Genomic DNA, 21095 nt, shown 5'->3' with positions numbered 1-21095 from the left:
TCCGGAGCAAATGACCTTATGCAGCTTGTTGTAGCCGTACATTTTCGACGTGTGAACATATTGGTACACAGTAGAGTAAAAACAGATAAAAGCAGCCAGTTAAATGTGTGGCTGCTGATGCCCTTCATTTCAGACGGTGTCTCTTTTAAAAGTAGCCCCTGTATCTGCACAGACCACTTTGTTTTAGAGTGGACTATCTATTCAGTGGCGCAGCCGACTCCTGTTTTTCCTGCACTCAAGCCCTTAGCAACCTGTGGAGTATCTAACAACAGATTTTTACAAGAGCGGAGATCATCTTTTTCTGTCCTCCTTGAGTCTCATCAACAGAAAGGTGACCCGATGAGTCACAGGGGTTTGTGGGTAGGCTTATACTCTTGAGTGTAGCCCGTCTTAGCTTAGCAGCGTCCCCATCTGCATTTTGCTCCCAAGAATTGTGCCAAATCCAAAGCTTTGATTTTAAGTATCTCCTTTTGATTTGGAGGAGCACGAAGCAGCTTAATAATTCCTCTTTTAAAGTTTCATTTTTATTTTTTAAAGTCAGAAAGTACTGACAACAAGATTATCCCTCCCGTCCGAAGCGCTCGATCTGTAATTGTAATTTAGTCAAGCTGCGAGTTAGGCTTCCTGCCCGCACTGGAGCCGAACTTGAAAGACTTTTAATTGCTTGACTCCTCTTGCCACTGTGTTGCCATGGAGATAGAGAATCTAAGCTGACCTGAAAGTCTCCACGTCACGCCCTCGTCAGTTACCATAAGGGGTCCTCATCAACACTCTCCATCCCAACATATGGGTGTGGTTGGTTCAAAGTGAAGCGCAGCAGTGCGGTTGCTGAGGGGCATCCAGCAGGGTGGGCAATCAAGCCGCGGCTAATTGGACTCTTAGTACGGTCCTGCACCTCTGGTTGTCTTTGTCAAGACAGGATCTCTTCTGTGTTGTGGCCACTTGAGTTAAAGAGACCACTGATGCCTGGTATGTGATTCAATTACACATGAATCCTCAGGGCGACACCTGATCTGAGGAAAGAATGGGAATGAAAATTGTGACGAGAGCTGCTTCACAGGAACAAATGTGAAAGGTCTCAATCGCTACAATGGATCGTTCCCATATTTACTGACTTGCCTCCTAATGCTCCGAATGTGTTGCCTCATCCCTGAGGAAACCCGAAGAAGACATTTAGCAGAAGAATACAAAGATGTGCTCTTGCATACATTTAACCTTCAGCAGGCTTTTCTCGCAGTGACGTAACCCAGAGAGCGCAGATTTGAGTGAATATGATTCTTTTTCTCCACGTTCAAACAATTTACTGTAGTGCATTCACAAGCCACATCCAGTAATGATTACAGGGATTACACATGAAAGGTATTGGCAACAGAGAAAATGGCGTTACTGGAGTGTAAAAGCTATTTATTTTTTCTGCTGCAGGACACAATGGGAGAACAGGTGTTTATTACAAAAGCCTTTTCCTGCAGAGCATTCCTGTGGAGATGCCAATTTGGAGAAGAGATGGATCAGTGAATATGTCAGAAGATAGTAGGTGCCTCACTGAAATGCAATATTAGACGTGGCAGGTGATTAGTTGTTTTTGAATGAGAATCGCCAAGAGCTTTAACAAAACAGTTGTATGTCTTTGAGTTCATACGCACATGCTGTACACATGACTGTGGGTGCGTGTCGGTGTGTGCAAATGTGATTCATTCACACGTCTCCAAAGCAGTATAAGTTTCCAAACATCACGCTCGGTTGGCAGGGCTTTTCCAGTCTGCTGTGTTGGTCCTTGCTGTCAGTGTGGTCTCCCCAGTGTGTCAGATCCAGCTGAGAGGCTCTCGCAGCTCCCTCATCATGACTTGGCATGCTAAGAGAGTTGGATGGTGGTGGCAGTGGGGCGGAGAGATGACAGAGTGAAGGGGGGGGGGGGGGGGGTCTTCTCTCTTCAGCAGGCTTTATTCTCACCTCATTCCCCAGGGCACCACACACCAGCTGGAACTTGCTTAATTATGCACACGGCATGGCGCAGAGGTCAAAATGGCATTAAAGAAAAGTGTTGTGTGACAGGTTGTGTACTTTGGAGAAGTTACTTCATAATAACCGACAAGTTATAGACCAGGACAGATTGTGTGCAATGAATATATGTGTCATTAATTTGTATTTTGCAGTCAGTACATTATAAAATGCAGTATATTGTGACCTTTATCGTACATAGTAGAGAGGCTTGAAGACAAAACAAAAGTGTAATTGGGCTTGTGTCCCTTTTGTAAATTGAGTTGAAAGTGAAAAGGAGAAATATTGATTCACCCTCAACGCAATTTAGATTAGCAATGATGAGGACTTCATCGAGGAGAAATAACAGCAGTTTTTTGTTGTCTGTTGAAGAGCAACACTTTCAGCTCATGCAAAGTCAAATGTGTGCCCTTTTCAGGATGCAGGAATATACAGTTGCATTCAGTTAGTTATTTCTAGAGAAATTAAATGTAACTATATTTTTTTTTATATGTATATACAGTATATATATATTTTTATATATATATATATATATATATATATATATATATATATATATATATATATTTATATATATTTATATATATATATATTTATTTATTTATTATATATATATATATATATATATATATATATATATTATATTATTATATTATATATATATATATAAAAATAAACTAATTTCAATCAGTTAAATATGTTTATAGTTTTTAGTACACATGAAACAAAAAGGGAAGCCTACAGGCCAACTGCCAAGGGAGGTTACTATGCTGGTGGTGTCCAAGTAGCCCACAAGTGTCCGGAAACATAAATACTGCAAAAGGCAGTGCTTATGACAACGCACTGTGGGAGCGAGCATGCATTGGGAAGCCTACTGTTGTATGAGCCAGCCGGGTCTCAGTGCAGTCGCTCACTATGAAGGAACAGAGTTTAAGGCTGGACAGAGCAATGCAGCAGCCAGCAGTCCAAACTAACAGAAAGTGTGCAGTTTAGAAGTGTTTGGAGACTAGATGGGAATTAAAAGTATATAAAGCAGTTAATATGATGGAGAGCAATGCAAAACAGTTAATCTAAATCTAAGCAACCGTCAACTGTCAATTGTTGCCATGATTTCAGGAATGAAATGTTATTTAAATCAGGCTATGAATTAGATCTGAACAAAGCCCTCTGTGCAAACGTTCAACATATAGATAGGAATGAATCTAGTAAGTGCTACTGAAGTGTATATAAGAAAAAACTCATTTTGAGAAAATGGCCTTTAAAGATATATATTATAAAATGCACGGTGCAATAATAATATACACTTTGCAAGACACTACAGGTGAATAGGGTAACATGTAATGTGGTCTTGATCTTACATGATGGAGCTGCAGCGGAGGGAAGTACAGTAAAGCATTCTGTGTGAAGCAGGAACTCCTTGTGTAGGACTGCAGTACAGTATCAGTCTCATGTCTGACGTGATCTTAACAACCTCTGAAGTTAGAATGAACTATTCATTCAGCTGTGAGTACGAACTGTAACTGTGCCGAGGTTAAACGATGGAAAAACATTCAGTATTTACTTTTATTGTCGAAGGTTGAGATTCATTCATATTTGATCAAACTCAACACTCAATAGCTTACAGTGCAGGAACTGGAAATTATTTTCAATGTCACTGTGGTATTTGAGAGTTATTTAAGACTGTCTCTTAATAGAGATAATATTTTCTCTGCAGATTTGAACAAACAGAAGAAAGCCTGTGCTCCCTTCTTTTTCTTTTCTGTCATATTAGGAACATTGTCATTCTGCTGCTGTGTTTCCACTGAGCAGTGAAATCCAGCCAGATGCTCCCATTCATAATAGCATTATGCATAATATAATAATATAATACATTTGAGAAATGAATCCGGCTGTGTTGTTGTTGTGTACTATCCTTTGATTTAGGGAGTAGGATTTTCTGTTGTAACGAGAGCTTTTGAGTACATTTAAAGCACAAATGAATCCTGGGATACTCAAACTGTAGTGAAAGCAGCAGTTTAAAAAAAGTAATCAGCACACTTTAAAAAGCATAAGGGCTGCGACAGGTGTTTGACAATGACTTGCAAACTTTTCAAAGCCTCATCATTTCTCTTCTTCATCCAGCTCTCACCGACGCGTAATAATTATCTCCAGGACAGAAATGTACCTTTTCGCCCGTCACCTGGATGTACGTCGTTGTCCTCGCAGACCCCAATGTCTTTGAACAATGACAAGTGTTCCTGAGCTTTAGGGATGACTGCTTAATCATTAATGCCGCCATTACCGCCTGATACATCTTTTAGCAGCAGCTGTCTCCTTTCTGAAGACTGGGCCAGTTTTTAATAGAGTCATCTCTGGCCATTTTTGGAAAATAAGGGTGCAGGCTTTCAATTAGTAGGAGAAGTGAATGTTCCCGCACTTACGGCCTTCCTACCAGAGTTTTTTTCTAAGTCCTAATTGCAAAACCATGTTACAGGAAGTAGTGATCTTGTTTTAGACATTAGAGCGCACAGGTCTTTCCTGACATTAATGTGGAGTAAATGCTTTTCATTAACTGATGGCTTTAGTTGTTGGTGTTCACCTCTAGCTGCTCCCTCACATTCTCCCGACACCTTTAGCCTCCTGCATGCGTCATTATAGTGCACTGGTGCTGCCCTCAGAGCCATTAAAGATAAGATGGACAGCACAGACACACAGACACAGACACAGCCATGCATTGGTACACATTTGCATACACAACAAATGCAAACATACAGAGGCAAGTGTTCTCTTGATCATTTATAGAGCTGGGTGACCAGGGCCAAAGTGCTGATATCGCATGCTAGCAGAAATTTTCCTACCTCAAAAAAGAAACCCACACCAAGCTGCAAACACCATTAGCTTGTACATGCAGGAGATACGATGTGCACTTTCTGTAGCTGCGCCAAGTACTTCTTGTGTGCTTTCATCCTATAGAGAGATAATGAGTCTTTCTTTCTATAGTGCTATAGCGAGTCCAAGGTCCATTATTACATGAGAACAAAAGGACTTAATCCTTTGCATGTTGCTGTTTCTCAGGGGATTTGAGGGGTCCTTCAGAGTTGGATCGAGCTGAGAGGATTTCAGATTTTTTTTTCCCCTCTATTGTACAGCTCTGAAGGTTTGTCTTCAAAGGCGAGATTGTGAGGTTTCAGTGCTAATCCGTCGTGATTCTCCATATAAATATACTCTCATGTAGGCGAAAACAGACCTTAAATACCAATGCTCTCACAACACAAAGGGCAGATGCAACTCTCTCTACCCCCCTCCCCCCCCCCTCCTCTGTGGGATTTATCAACAACAGTAAGTAATTCTCCATAGTGGATGTTCAATAATTCATGCCAAGACACTCTCAAGCTTATGGTGAGAGATTGGTAATTGTCTTGCCACGCAGTGCCGTCTCCCCTCCTCTCTGCTATGCATTATGTGTGTTAATAAATCCATATGCATCTGGGTGTTTTGTTGTAGATTTATGGGCCGGGCGTATGAATCATCCGTTTAATGCTTTGCCAGGCAGGATGATTACCTATGACTGTAATGGTGGTTTAGTAAATGTGCTGCACTCTCTCCGCCTGTTGTTCTCTCTTTACCCTACCAAAAGATAATGTAGACGTTTGATGTTAACGTTGCACAATTAAAGTATATCAAAATATTACATTTATGAATGTAAAGTTTTTATTCAAATGCTAGAGTCATTTGACAGACGGGACAAACTGTATCAATTTGAGGATTCTTGCTCTGGTGACAAAATGTCATGCCACTCCATACAGTAGTTCATACATAGAGCCTAGCACGGCTAAAAACAAAACAACAAAGCATACAAATAAAAAAACAGGTTCCATGTCAAAAGCAAATACCTGTATTAAGTGATTTAGAGCCTGTGTTCACTCACAGATATGCTGTGATGAATGATGAATGAACTGTGGAGGAAGGAAGAAAGAGAGAAAAGGGTCCAGAAGTGGCACGAACTAGAGCACAGCGTGATTCTGTGCGTCTGTGATCGTGACTTGAGGGAAACTGTGTTAGGAGAAGGAGAGAACATGCTTTATAGCCTGATGAGAGAAAAAGAGAAAAGCCTTTTTTCTTTTTCATTGTGTGCCAAGCCGACTTGAAATTCACCTAATCAGCTTTCTCATACTGCAGCAGCTTGTGTGCATGTAAGTGTGTAAGTGTGTACGTGTGTACGTGTGTACGTGTGTACGTGTGCGAGGATCTGAGTGTGTTTAATACTTACTAGACAGATGCTTAGTGAGCCAAAAATAACTTAATAGCCAGCGCAACAACCTTAGCAGCTACTGTTCTGTGTATTGTTTGCTGCAAGTGTGCAAACTCAGGATCTTTTTGATGTGGATTGATTTGTACAACAGAGCACTGACCGCTCACATCAATACAGGACCTGACTGCTTATGCTCTACAAACCACCTGCTCAAGGACTTGACCAAACAAAAAGAGGTGTTTCTGTGTTTAGGACTGTGTATGTGTGTTCCATGTCTTTGAGTGACTGGATGTTTGCTTGTTTACTGTATGTGGCCTCCCTGGAGATCTACGCCGTGCCGGGCCTAATTTTAGGTGGCTGATGTGTGATGTGTTTGAGGCTCTGGCTGTGTCGGAGGTGTGATGTTTATCTCTGTCTCTGGAGGATAGCTGTGACTCTTCAATTGACTAAAGCTTCTGACCAAAGCCCTTGATACGGATAAATAAATAACCCCAACGTGTGGGTATATTACCACGCGAGTGTCTGTGTGTATTTGTGTGTCAGTAAACTATTCAATCTATTTGAGCCTTTGAGCCATTCTATCTTTAATGTCTGAGCTTTATGGAGCCCAGGCTGCCACTTCAGATCACCATCAAAACCACATATGTTTAGATTCAAGTGTTCGGCTTCAACCTGATCTTCACCAGTGTAGGATGACCAAGTGTCTGGTATTAATACTGGGTATTACATACATTTCAAAACCCTTAAAGCGGCTTTCTGTTGAATTTAGAAATGCCTAGTTTTGGTGCCCCCCTCCAGTGATGATATAAAAAAAAACACAACCGATAGTATTTTGTCTTGGGTTGTCTCATTTTTCTACAAAGAAAAATAAGTAATAATGTGAAATAGTCAAATAAAAATGTAACACATCAGACACTTTAACTAAACCTATTCTGAATTTAAAGTTGCACTAATTTATGTTTTTATGCTAACAATGGATGAGATGACTAGATGTAATCTGAATGGTCTCACCTGACTCTCTAGTTCCCCTCCGCTCTATGGAGCAGTTTAGCATCTTTAAGCTCTTTGTTTTGGTTTTACGTGCCACAATGTTACTGTTGTCTCTCATCAACATGGTTTAAAGGCAGGAAGCTGTTCTCAGTGTCAATGCTCTGATAAACCCGCTGTACAATAACTGACCAAACAACGCTATCTGGTGAATATACACAGATATATATGAGGGGTTGAAATAGCAAAAATGGAAGTGATGAAAATACATGTTCATTTATAAAATGGAGCCGTAGAAATGGATGTAAAATGAAAAATGGAGCCATAAATGATCAAATCCGATTTTATTAAAACAGTCGTGATAAAGAGCCATATTTCATCATTTTCCATTTTTCCATCCGTTGATGGCTTTAACTCTTTTTACTTTAAACAGCTTCTGTAATTAATTAATTACATTAATGATAACCAGTAAATATTTCCTTAAATTGGATGTTTTTCTCTTCTGTCACCATCATGGATTTTAACACTCTCGCCCTCTGGCCTCCCCACAGATTGAAGACATCGTTACACGAATACAAGATGAGAAAGCAGGAGGTGTAGCCATCCGCACTGTCAAAAGCTTCCTCTCCAAGATCCCCAGTGTGGTGTCAGGTGAGTATTTGTGTGTGTAGGTGTGTGCTGTAGCATCTTGTGTGTTTCTTCCTTAATTAGGGCTTGCCTTTGATTTGCTGATCTCAGTGCTATAACTAATGCAGACTAAAACACATGGTAGTATTAATAACTATGCAGGATTTGTTACTTACTAATCTAGCTTCTAATGTTTTTTATCACTCTCCCTCTTGGCCTTTATCGCCTCCTTTGTCAGCGGGGCTCTTTTGTCGTATGTGTGTCTAGGGCTTTTATTGTGAAAGAGAGATCTCGACCCGGTGGCAGGCAGAATTGCATGCTGACAGCTAGACTTATAGGGAACCGATCTAAATACCAATGATGTAATTATTCTACAGCCTTTACATTGTACTATCAGTATTTACTTCATAATGATAAGTTAAAGCAAAAATGTTATCTCATGCCACTTTAAGGGGTCAAAAAGGTTGGGAACCATTAATATAAAGCACTTTAGTTGGGGGTGAAAATGGAAGTGAGTGCACTTGAAGTGATAATCTTTCTTTGTACAGGAAACTGTGCGCACATCTGTGGCAAGTACGGTAGTTCAAAGTGAACCAGGAAGCTGGTCTGTAAACCGTGATGGATATTTACAACCAACAGTTTGAGTAATAACTCTGTGCCTTTTTTTTCTTTTCTTTTCCAAGTAAGGGGTGTTTTAAAATCTGTATGATTGTCGGGATGCGTGTTTCTTTTTTACTCATCAAACTCCTTTTTAGTGATGTTAAAAAATATTCATAAACCCTTCAAACCCTTCAAAGGACAGTGGAAAATAAGAAACATGTGCCTCAAAACAGACAAGGTGTGTGTGTGTGTGTGTGTGTGTGTGTGTGTGTGTGTGTGTGTGTGTGTGTGTGTGTGTGTGTGTGTGTGTGTGTGTGTGTGTGTGTGTGTGTGTGTGTGTTCAGGATCAGAAAAGCAAATATGACCTTTTTGTGCTCATTTAAATTGCTGCCACTGAGGATACTGCCTGTGGTGTGACGCTTCCCTTGTCACACTTTCCTCCTTCTTTCTGTGTCCATCTGTGTGTGTGCACTGTACTCCTTCATGTGTGTGTGCATGTGTATGACATGAGTCACCAGTGTTGGACGACGAGGTCGCTCCCGCTATCCCAAAGGTTGTTTCGGAGTCACTGCTTCACATGGCTCCCTCAGGCCCGACGGCCTCGCAATCTTTCTCAGCAGCCTCTGCCAAAGCGCAGATACTGGGGCCAATAACATTGGTCTGTCCAGGAGCAGAGAGAGAGGCAGTACTGCAAACCTGTTTACATTATATTATATATTCAGACACCTCTTCAGCTTTGACCCACAGCCATGACCTCGTCGAAGCTCAAGTGGATTGCGGTTTTTGTCGAAACCATTGCACATGTAGAACTGTGACGCCGCTGCTAACTGGTTTTCTTCTCTGAATACCAGGCGCGGACATTGTTCAGTGGCTGATGAAAAACCTCTCCATTGAGGACCTAGGTAGGCCTGCTGAGAAAACTGTCATTACATGTAAACACAATAGAGCTCAATTGAAGAGGAAAGCCATTTAACACCCCCCCCCCCCCCCCCCCCCTTCTGTCATGTCAACAGCTGAAGCCATCCACCTTGGGAGTCTGGTCGCTGCCCATGGCTACATCTTCCCCATCTCTGACCATGTGCTGACACTTAAAGACGATGGAACCCTTTATCGCTTTCAGGTACGGAAAGCTCCTCCATGTGTTGTGAGGCCTTTAAATATTCAATAATAAGATGATGGTAGTTTATCAAAAGGGATATGTTTATTGCGTGATGCTAATGAGAGCAATCCTTCCTAAGCCTATTAGTCACCCCACCAAGGTCGATATTCTGTATCCCTGCTGGACTCTGCGTCAGAGCAGGAGGTGGGCTGCAGAACTGGGCCCACGGGCCAGCCGGGCAGCTTGTCAGAGGGGTGTTGTTTTTTTTTCCTTTGCTCCATCTCTTCCAGAATGAACTTTGACAGGTCCGTCTAACGAGCTCCATGTTGACTCATTACTGTGACTGGTCCATTAGCATCTTAATCCTGGCCAGCTACACTCGGCAGGCTCAGCGATGGGAAAGCAATGAGCTGGCTGCACAATGGCTCTGCACTTTTAACTGTCACCAGCCTCACCCCTGCTCCTCCCACCTAATGTACCTCTGAATGCATTTATCTTCACCTCCATTGCTCAAGATTAAAAGCCATTATTGTGCCTGCGCGGAGAGGACAGCGCGTGTCACACTTGCTCATTCAGAGGGGGCTAAAAATATCCCCTCTGATGTTGTCGTGATGCAACAGGCCCACGTCATCAGAACATAAAATGAGTCCACGGTGCATATGAAATGCAGTAGCCAATCTCCATAGCTGTGCTGTAAGTCATAGTGACGGAGGATGTTTTATTTGCTAGACTATGAATAGATACTATTCTGCCAAAAGACCCCGATTTAATGACAACTGTCTTCTAAAAAATTACATTTCTTTGTGCAAGCCGAGAAGTCTTAGAGTCCAACTTTATCCTCTCCGACGACTATAATGCTAATGAGAGCATGTTAACCTTTTTGTTCATTACACTCAAACAAGCATATTCATCAGCGTCAGCCTTTCGCTCTTCGGCTAATTACCGCTGTGAGTAATAGTGCGAATGAAATATGTGGTTGAGTACCACCAACTTCTAATTCTGCCCCGTTATTAAGAATGCATGTTAGATGTGAATGATCTATTATTAATGGACTCGGGAATGAACTTTGAATGTGTAATATCATTTGCGATAGACAATTAAATATGGATAGGAAGAATATAGCTGCCGTTGCTCCCCAGATAGTTTATGTGCAGCACTCGGACGTCAAGGATCATCGTCAAACAATGAGTCGTCTTTCGACTTGGCGTGGATGTGCAGAGGGAGCGTGGGTGGCGGGAGAAATGAGATTCCAATATTCATAGTGGTGAATATTATTGTTTATGTAGACACTTATGGCAAGAAAATAATTATGTGAGTAAATAAACAAACTCTGTTTCTGTTCTCATCAGTCTCCTTACTTCTGGCCCTCAAACTGCTGGGAGCCTGAGAACACAGACTATGGTGAGTCACACACTGTTTCAATTGTTGTCTCTTCCTCCAAACCAGTAAGATGTCGCTAGTGCCTTCAGCTGTCAGTCTGAAACACAACTCACACCATAGATCTGTTGTTGACACTTACTGAGTATTGATCCACAGGGCCATTCCCTGTAATGTAATGTGGCCCCGGAGGAGCCTCCGCTACACAGAGTCCTGCGGGATAAGATTAGCCAAACAAAATAAAGGAGCAGTCACTGATATGACCATCTCCGGCTCTCTGCATGGCATTTACTCGAGCCTTGTTATTTCAGGAGACAACACAACACCGCCTGCCTGCTCCAGAAAAAGATTCATTAGTTTTGCTTCACACAGCTGAGACCTCAGTAATGAACAATAAAATCCATTGGAGATATTTTATTTTTATTTTGTAGTTACAAAGCAGACATCTGACTAACTCTATTGCCCTTTTTATGTTCTCCCTTTCCCCCCTCCAGCCATTTACTTGTGCAAGCGCACCATGCAGAATAAGGCCAGGCTTGAGCTAGCTGACTATGAGGCCGTAAGTACACTGTTTTTCTTTTTGGTTTAGCGATTGCAGGAAGCTCTCAGTTAAAAGCTATCACTGTGTCTGGATCATAATATTATGACACTCTGAATTTCCTGTTTTCTTGCTGAAAAACAAAAGAGCTGTAACCGTATTCTCCGGGGCCTTGAAATGCCAAAATCCATTTATCCCAGCAAAAAGCCATTATAGAATTACAGACTTTTATACAAATCTGTCAAAGGTCATTGTTCTTTTGCAGGAGCACAGTTTTCCAAATGCAATGCAGTCTACTACTACTACTACTGGCCCCAAATACAAATATCTATGCCCTACTTGGTATCAGTAGATCAATACAGTCTCAAGAGGGGCATTACTGCAGTGCTGATATCCTGCTGTTACACAATCCATTGTGCTTTCATATTCAAAATTACTCTGCAACTATTGTCCAGTAGACTCAGGCTTTCCCTCCTATTCAGGTCACGTTATGCCTCCAGGCCTCATTGCTCTCACTGTTAACATGCCTTCTAGTTTGTATTCAGAATATTTCCTCTCTTTGTAATGAGGTCATGTACTGTATCTTTGACAGATGCTTCTCTGAGTTGGTATGCAGCTTTGATATGCAGCTTTTATTTCTTTTACTCAAAATGAATCATGCGATGAGTTGCACTTGCAGTTTGTGGTATGAGTCACGACCTTTGTTGGTACTCACATTAGAGATTATTTCTAAAAATGAATTAATATCGGCACACATCTTACGGATTAAACTAATGAGATATAACATGTTAATCAGTGTGCTTAAGAGGTGTTGGAAGGTGTGTATTCTTACCTTAAGACAGAGCCAGGCTGTTTCCCTGTTTCTAGTCTTAATGCTAAGCTAAGCTAAGCTAACCGGTTTGCGGTAGCTTCATATTTACAGTACAGACACGAGAGTGGTGTCAATCTTCTCGTTTAACTCTTGGCAAGAAAGTGAAAACACATATTTCCCAAAAATGTACACCGATTAATTCACTAATGGCATAAAACAAAACAGGGCCTATGCGTGAAACTCCAAATACTGTGTGGCTTCAGCAGCTCAGTAACTTGCTCAGAGACACGTTAGTGAGAAGTCGCCTGATGTCGTCAGCTGTGGCCATCACAGTGAATGGAAAATGTAATCATCTAAAGGCTTTGAATTCAAATAACCTTCTCCCCTAACGCTGCGCCTGATTGGTTCCACCAGGAAAACCTCGCCCGGCTGCAGAGGGCTTTCGCCAGGAAGTGGGAATTTATCTTCATGCAAGCTGAAGCTCAAGTCAAGTGAGTACTTGAGAGCATACATGTGAGTCAGTGTACTTCGCCTCTTGATGTCGGACTCATGCTAACGTGACACACTTACAGCAGGAGAGGTAGAGGTGTTGGTACAATCAGGTTTACCTTCACACTAACCTTTAGATGCGTGCATTATTAGTTTTTTCCCCAAGGAAGAGAAAACGCTTCGGTGTGCAGTGCCAGTTGGGCCGATGCTTTTTTCATTAACAATGCTCTGTTTTCATGCTCTGCTTTGACTGCAGGCTTTGATGCATTAAATACAGCAAGCATCCCCCTTTATGGAATTAAACACACACAATTCTGCCTAACTTCCATCTCTTAGCAAGACTTCCATCTGGTGGCTTGCACGTGTAAGCACAGCACTAACATCTCGTGCACTTCAGAGAGGAGAGAGTCTTCTTCTCTTCTATAAAAATCTTCAAATGTATCATTGTTTATTGGCAACAGTTTTGTACAAGTGGGGGATGATAGGAAAGCTATAACTCTTCTTACATGTGAACTATAATCTAGGGAGGGCCAATCAGTAAATGTCAGTTATGTAAGAGGTTGTCTGAGGAAATCAGACATGGCTCGGTGAGGGGAGCAGACAGGTTAAGACCTACACTCGTCAGCTTTTTGCTCCCTAGTCTGCCCTGAAAGTGGTATTTACATGTATGTGGATGTGTCTGACTTAAATGTGGGGCCTGATTTGATTGTGTTGGACTTGATAGTTCAGAGGAATGTGTTCTATTTATAAGTGGTCTCTTTCCTCTGTTGACAGGATTGACAGGAAGAAGGACAAGGCCGAGAGGAAGATCCTGGACAGCCAGGAGAGAGCATTCTGGGACGTCCATCGGCCAGTGGTGAGTTAGGGTCATGACAAAAGCAAAAGGAAAGAGGGCCAGATGCTGCAACAGTGTAACAAATGGAACTGAACAAAGAAGAAAAGAGGGACTGTTATGTGGGTAGACAATTTTAGCATTCAAAGCGTGAAAAAAGCAGATTCAGCTCAACACACTGTTCAGCTTAGAGCCCGGTTTTGTTGTCGTCGGTAGCGGAATCAGATTTGGTGCCAGTCACTTTGCCTTTTGTGAGCGTGGCATTGCCGAATAGAGAAACAGCATCATATTGTGTGAGGAAGACAATGCATGCTGGAGAAACACTGTTATCTGCCCCCTGAAACACGCTCTGTCTCCTGTCGCCTCCCACAGCCAGGCTGTGTCAACACTACAGAGATGGACATCCGCAAGTGCCGGAGAGAGAAGAACCCACACAGGGTAAAAAAGGTGAGAGGAGATGATGCCGCTGAGTTAGCGTTCCTAACCTTAATACAGTTATTTTCACTTCACACTTGTTTTTACCAAACCTTTTGCTATAAAAGAAATAGAAAGTTAGAAATACTGAGGTCCATCCCCACCTCACCACTCCTGGAGATTTCTTTTGGACTAGCCACCAAAATATTACCTCCCTAAATACTTTAAAGCCTTTTCCTCATTATTTACTTCTTTTTATTTATCTTTTTCAAAATGACAAAAATTAGAAGGCAGATTTTTGGTTTAGTAATAAAGATATTTTTATTTATAATATATTTTAATACAAAGAATAAATACAAAGTGAGAAGAATCTATATCTACAGTATATTTTGTTTAGTTATAAAATAAAATAAACACATTTTTGTTGACTATTTAATATAATATATATTATATTTTACTAAATAATATCAAATGACAATATCTGTATATGTTTTTTTATATTCAAATATTATATTTGATATAAAGAAAGAATTATATATTTTATATTTGATATACTATTGTATACACAATATAGAATAATCCACAGAATATAAATATATAAATATTAATTGAATTTCCCGGAGAGGGATTACTAAAGTACTTAGTATAAACTAGTAAAAATATTTGTGTGTAAAAGCAATCTAAAATCTAAAGATTCAAGAGATTCTAAAAATGATGTGTGTAGTTGTAAAATATAAACTCCCCTTCAGGTTGTTATAACCCCCCCCCACTTCCCAGACACAATACTGAAGCCATGATGACGCCAATGGTAGCTACAGCCCTGGTCCCACAACTATTACCTGACATCCATCAGACCACAACATAGAGTCCCTGATCTGTCATGGTTTAACAACAACAACAACAACAACATGTCTTTCCTCTCGTCCCAGTCAGTCTATGGGGTTCCAGATGACGGCCAGAGCCAGCCGAGTCCCGTCCACATCAGCTCCCAGCCGACCAGGAAGCCCACCAAAGACGACGTTCAGAAGGAGGTAACTCACGCTGTGACAGTCTTCTCCATAGGTCATTACTATCGGTCTGCCTCGCCCATCCATCACAACGACAGTCGGGGCTGAAGGCTGATGAGCTGTTACCTTATTTAGCTTCCTCATTATCCTCTCTCCCGCTCCATCAGATTACCTTCTTGAACATCCAGCTGGACAGACACTGTATGAAGGTTTCCAAAGTGGCCGACAGTCTGATAAGCTACACGGAGCAGTTCATGGAATATGACCCCTTCGTGTCGGTCACAGAGCCTTCCAACCCCTGGATCAGCGATGACAATGCCTTCTGGGACTTGGAGGCCAGGTGAGTCTGGATGTTGGGATGTGAGGCTGAGAGTTCACAGGAAGCTGATGATGCTTCGAACCAACGCTGAGGTCAAGCGGTGCGTAGAGGTCTCGGTGCTGATGAACTTTTGTTGATCTGTCTGTTTCTATCTCATGTCCAATGAGAACCAATGCTGGCATTCCCAAAGGTTGACTGTGCTCTGACATTCTGGCCTCTGCTCTTTGAGCACCACGAGGAAGAACAACCTATTTATTCTATTCCTTTCTAATCTGTTTTATTCTGAGCAGTCGTGACCCCAACCAGCAGCGTGTGAAGAAGTGGGGCTTCTCTCTGGAGGAGGCGCTGAAAGATCCGTTGGGGCGAGACCAGTTCCTGAAGTTCCTCGAGTCAGAGTTCAGCTCTGAGAACCTGCGGTGAGACTGACGTGCCATTCTTAAAGCGACTGTAATCAATATCTTTATATTAACAAGAGATCACATGATTACTTGAATGTGAAATGGGACTGTAATTCATTTTAATGATCTAAATAAAATGTATGTACAGTTTAAAATTAATTTTGGGAATCTTTCTGCATAGAAACTAAGGTTTTTAACTCCGTAACACTTTAAGATACACAGATTATATTAATACTACGCACAGTGGTGGAAAGTATGTTTCATGAAGTACCACACTTGAAGTATTTCCTTTTCCATTGCTTTATATTTCTACTCAACTACATTTCACAGGGAAATAAAGTCACAATCATGTGAGCGCTATAGTTACTTTATCAACAGTATACATAAAGATAACTTCACTTTGACCTGTACAATGTTAACATTCTGCTTACATGTTTTAATCATGCTCCATTAATAATAATAATATATAATACTATTAATGTATTACTGCTGACTGCTACCAATTTAATGTAAGTGACAATTTGAATAGTGCATTTTAAATTGTTTACACTTTTATATAATTAAGAGCCATTGTTGAGTCAAAACAATTGTGTTTACACATTATAGAAATATTCATCAATATTGAAATGAATTCCCAACATTGAACGGCATCATCAGCATAAGAGTGAATGTAACAAAACATGCAGCTGAACTGCCATGTTTCTATCCACTGTATATATTCTATATCTTGTGTGTCGTAGGTTCTGGTTAGCGGTGCAGGATCTGAAGCGGCGGCCGCTCCAGGAAGTGGCCTCCAGGGCGCAGGAGATCTGGCAGGAGTTTCTGGCCGAGGGAGCGCCGAGCTCCATCAACCTGGACTCTCACAGCTACGAGCGCACCAGCCAGAACCTCAAAGACCCCGGACGATACAGCTACGAGGACGCTCAGGTGGACTGTGCTGTTTGTTCCACATGGATGAATGCACACGACTATACATGTTCGCGCACGCATCAACGCACACACTCGCACTGGCCTGAGTAAACACCGGACACACCTGCGCCTGTACACATCAGTACAACCAATACTTCTCTAGTGCTACGGTATATAGGAAGTGATTTAGTGGAACATCAAGGGGGCTGAAACTGTAGCCTTCATAAAGACCGACTAAGGAATATATTATAAATATATGTATAAGCTCTATTTTATAAGTAAAAGGTTCATCCTTGTTTACAACACACACACACACACACACACACACACACACACACATTACAACCAATTACTTCCTCTCCCATCCACTTGCCCACAAGAACACTGAACCCTTCCACCCCACTCGTGTTACACAAGTGAATGAAGGAGAGGGCACGGAGAGAGGAGAGAAGAAGAATGAAGGAGTGTGTTTGTGCCAGGGCCTAATGAGGCGGATAATGCCATGAATAGGTTGTTCGGCCGGCTCACCATGGTTTCCTCTGGTTGAAGTGGGTTGGTGGTGTGTGACGTGGAACGCCTCTCACTGGCAGGACATTACTCCGCTCTGTCTCACAGGACCCTGCCGTTCGTGTCGGCACGCTCGCTGTGCACCACCGACTCCGAGTCACACATTCATGCATCGCATTACCACAATTATTACTCTGCACTTCACTTTATTGTTTTCCTTTTTTCCAAGGCCGACACACACACACTCATCCGTTTTTTCTTTCTATTGCAGGAGCACATATTTAAGCTAATGAAAAGTGACAGCTATGCACGCTTTCTGCGATCCAACATCTACCAGGACCTCCTGTTAGCCAGAAAGAAGGTGAGCTGTACTCACTGACCCTTATGTCACCTCTTCGTTGTTTTGCATTTCTCATGTTGGTTTGAATCTTTTTTTTATGATTTCTGATGATTATGATAACAGACCTTCCAGGTTCATATCTATTGCATGTACGTAGTCAGTAATTAGATATAGGAAACCTTTTTTAATCGCACGAGCGCAACGACAAGTGCTAAGTGTTTTTTTTCTTTGGTTCCTATATGTGCAGCAGCACAAAGTCCAAAAGGGCTGGGTGAAGTGGACCTTTATAGATCAGAGGTGTAATGATTAATAAATACTCACATCACCGCTATGTGCCAATCACAGTGAAGCTTCATACAGTAGATTAGCAGAACAACAGATACTCTAACAATCACTAACATAAGTGTATAGATAGATCTACTGACTGGGGAGGGTTTCATTCCTTTAAAAGTATTTGTACTTTATTTGCATATTTCTATTGTATATACATTATACTTCTACATCCATTTTGGAGGAATATATTTGACTTTTCACTACATTTATTTGACAGCTTTAGTCACTTCAGTTATACAGCATGTAATCAAATCATGATGTATTATTATGGGTTATCCTACCTGGCAGTGTATATATAATATAATATAATATAATATAATATAGTTACAATTCACCCCAACTTTACCAGTTGCAACATTAGTGATGCTGACACTTGAACTTTTACATTTGGTACTTGAAGCATATTTTGATGCTAATTATTCTTTACTTATAAGTTTGAATGCATGACTCGTAACAGAGCATTGCTACACTGTGGTATTGCTGTAATAATGTTATACTGTAATACATGGGAAAATGACTTCAAACAACTGAAGGTTTTTAGGTCTTGGACTTTAAAGTAATGTGAGCACACTTACATGCTGCAAAGGCTATTTTAATGTCATATTTCATCTCTTAAGGTCTGGCATTTAGCAAGTGTAATCTTATCATGAGGCCACTAACAGCCCAAAAACAACTGTGCCCAAGACGCAGGTGCAAGGAAACTGCTAAATTATGTAAAATGTCAAAAGAACAGTCTCATACAAACGTGACATCATATGCCAAACACAGGCAAGCTGCTGTGTAAAAGAGGAACAACAGTCATTCTGTTAATATAAAAGGAGCAGCATACAGCACATAAATATGACAGACAAGTATTTAAGTTATTGACAGTGACTTTGTCTTGTGTTATTTGTTTCCAACTCCCGTAGGTTTATCAGTGTGATTTAGTAAAAGACTTGTGCAGCTAAACAAACAGTCCGTTACTGTGTAATGTGGAGCTTTTCAGCAAATCCCAGCTGCCTCTGTTCATGCTAGCCTTTCTGCCCTTTCCCGTTTGGACGCTGCTCTTTCTGCCGGCCCGTCACTGACCCCACTCCATTTCCTAAAAAAATTGCAACTCCCACATTGTCCCCTGCCCTCATTTTTGCAATGCTTGGCCCCCTTTTTGTCCTTACTAACTACATCACCCCCTGAACCCCTCCGTCAACGCCCTGTACCTGACCCAAACACTCACCCTGCTTCCCCCCCTCCCAAAACAGCAGCCAGCAGACACTGAACAGGGCCGCCGCACCTCCCTGGAGAAGTTCACCCGCAGTGTGGTAAGTCATTTGGAGCTGGGGCTGTTCATATCACAAACCACACTGGCTGGCTCACTATCAGTGGCTTTTGCAATTGTATAACACTCTACTATTTACACCTGTAACAGCATGTGTATTTGTGAAACACTCAACAATGGTAGTCACATGAATTTTACATTCTGTTTAAAAAGTGCACCTTGTATGTGGAGATTTTCTGCGATTTATAGAGTAATGTTTTCGCTTGTTTAATGATCTTCTAGGGCAAGTCATTGACGGGAAAGCGACTGACAGGCCTGATGCAGTCATCCTGACACAGCCTGTGCTGGGGGGGCACAGCCAGAAGCTGTTGGAGGGGTGACCGCCCAGCAGGGGCCGGGGCAGAGAGAGTGGAGGTGAGCTGGGTGCTGCTCCGAGCACTGGGCCTGCTGGGGTGAACGCCCCACACAGAACCACTGAGGAAGAGACAATGCTGACAAGGGGAACCTCAGCCAACACACCACATGGCATGCAGCATACAGTATAAGCACATTCAGACTAGGGCTGCCCTCTTTTCATCACTTAGTCGGCAAACTGGTTGTTAGGCGACTAAGCTGATCCGTTTATAATGTTTTCATTTTGTTTTATATACGTGTTTATTGGATATTAAAAGCACATCTGTGGTGTCGCAACAATATTATTTGATTTTTTTTAAACTACATTTATAAGCTATTTGCCACAACATTTGCAATGAATTGACTATTTGGTTTAGTTGTCCTAAAACAGCTGCAGCCAAAGAGGCACATCAACACAAATCTATAGTATTTTGCATATGTCTCTGTACTCACAAGGCAGACAGCAATAAATAAAGTGTGAGACCACTTTTTTTCTTTTTTAGAACTATATATCCTTTTTATATCCTTAAAATGTCTATTATATCTGTTCCTTATAAAGCACATGACATGTCAGTTAAATTGTGAACATAGTTTGGGCAGTAATCAAGACGTTTTTCCCGTAAATTATATTTAACAACGTCTACAAAGTGGATTTTTTGAAGGTATAACTTGTCATGCTTCATTACATTCCAAAATCTGGCATAAGGGCTTAATGTAGCATTCACAATGCACCGTTGCATGTTTCATCCAAATGTCTTTGTTGAGGATTTCTTGTTTCTACAACAATGCTTTGTAATGATACTTATGGGAAAGATTAACTTCATCCAGTTGGCAGATTGGTTCACTGAACTTCCAAACGTTTCAGGCTGCACAGTCAAATTAGTAAATTCCAAAAGTCTGTAAATAACTGAGAAGCTTAAAACACAAACAGAGCCCTTACGGCTGTGTGAATCAGAGATTTGAGCTGTTGCTTTAGTCACAGTTCTAGTGTGCACAGTCACATGTCAAATGTCATCCTCATTCTTTTTGTTGAGATCCTACTATAGTGTAGTTTTTAAAGTATCCAGTGCCATGGGTCCATCTAGTGGTGGTTACACCACAGGACCAGCAACAGAGTGTTACAAGACTGTATCAAACTGTGATTATCGAAGGACATCATGATGTCAAAACTATAACATGTTCTCCGATCATGGAGATATTACAAGGCCTGCAGCCCAATAATGGATCATTTATCTTTTGTTGCTGTTTTTTTTTTTACTGCATGAATATCTCATTTTTTGTTTTGTCAAAACAATGAAAGCTGCCCACTTTTGTTTGGCAAAATGTATGCCGTGACTCTCTCTAATAATCGTCATGTGTTTTAATGACTGAGGAAAGTGGTGCATGTTATTGGACCATAATGGAGTTAGGGGAAGATGGTTTGACTCTCCAAAGACAGCACGCAGTCGAGGAAAAGTCCTAAACTGAAGCAACACTGAGTAAACGGACATCAATGCCCTGAAACACAACTGGGAACAATATTTCACACGTTCTGGGCGCCGCAAACTGAACATTAAGGCCTCTGTGCTTCACTGTGGCTACACACTTCTTCTACACACTTGCTTGTGCTTGGAGATGTTAGTCCCACAGCG

General features: G+C 41.4%; 1 protein-coding gene across 3 annotated transcripts in view; it reads left to right on the top strand.

Moving 5' to 3' along the window:
• LOC115027327 (regulator of G-protein signaling 6-like) overlaps positions 1–19764 on the top strand; it is a 39329-nt gene extending 19565 nt beyond the window's left edge. For 2 of the 3 annotated variants that reach the window (XM_029460588.1, XM_029460589.1), the window contains exons 3-17: positions 7768–7867; positions 9295–9345; positions 9457–9563; positions 10892–10943; positions 11414–11478; positions 12683–12759; positions 13532–13613; positions 13962–14036; positions 14933–15034; positions 15178–15350; positions 15620–15745; positions 16468–16654; positions 17415–17504; positions 19055–19114; positions 19354–19764. In XM_029460588.1, coding sequence (XP_029316448.1) covers positions 7768–7867; positions 9295–9345; positions 9457–9563; positions 10892–10943; positions 11414–11478; positions 12683–12759; positions 13532–13613; positions 13962–14036; positions 14933–15034; positions 15178–15350; positions 15620–15745; positions 16468–16654; positions 17415–17504; positions 19055–19114; positions 19354–19404 — 1398 coding nt within the window. In that variant the 3' untranslated portion in view covers positions 19405–19764. The remainder of the gene's footprint in view (positions 1–7767; positions 7868–9294; positions 9346–9456; positions 9564–10891; positions 10944–11413; positions 11479–12682; positions 12760–13531; positions 13614–13961; positions 14037–14932; positions 15035–15177; positions 15351–15619; positions 15746–16467; positions 16655–17414; positions 17505–19054; positions 19115–19353) is intronic. The other variant, XM_029460590.1, reaches the window with a different exon arrangement.
• Positions 19765–21095: the final 1331 nt, after the last annotated feature.

The sequence above is a fragment of the Cottoperca gobio genome, chromosome 22 (assembly GCF_900634415.1).
Source record: "Cottoperca gobio chromosome 22, fCotGob3.1, whole genome shotgun sequence".
Lineage (NCBI taxonomy): Eukaryota > Metazoa > Chordata > Actinopteri > Perciformes > Bovichtidae > Cottoperca > Cottoperca gobio.
Note: the sequence above shows the minus strand (reverse complement) of the source record. Positions and strands in the feature narration are given on the sequence as shown.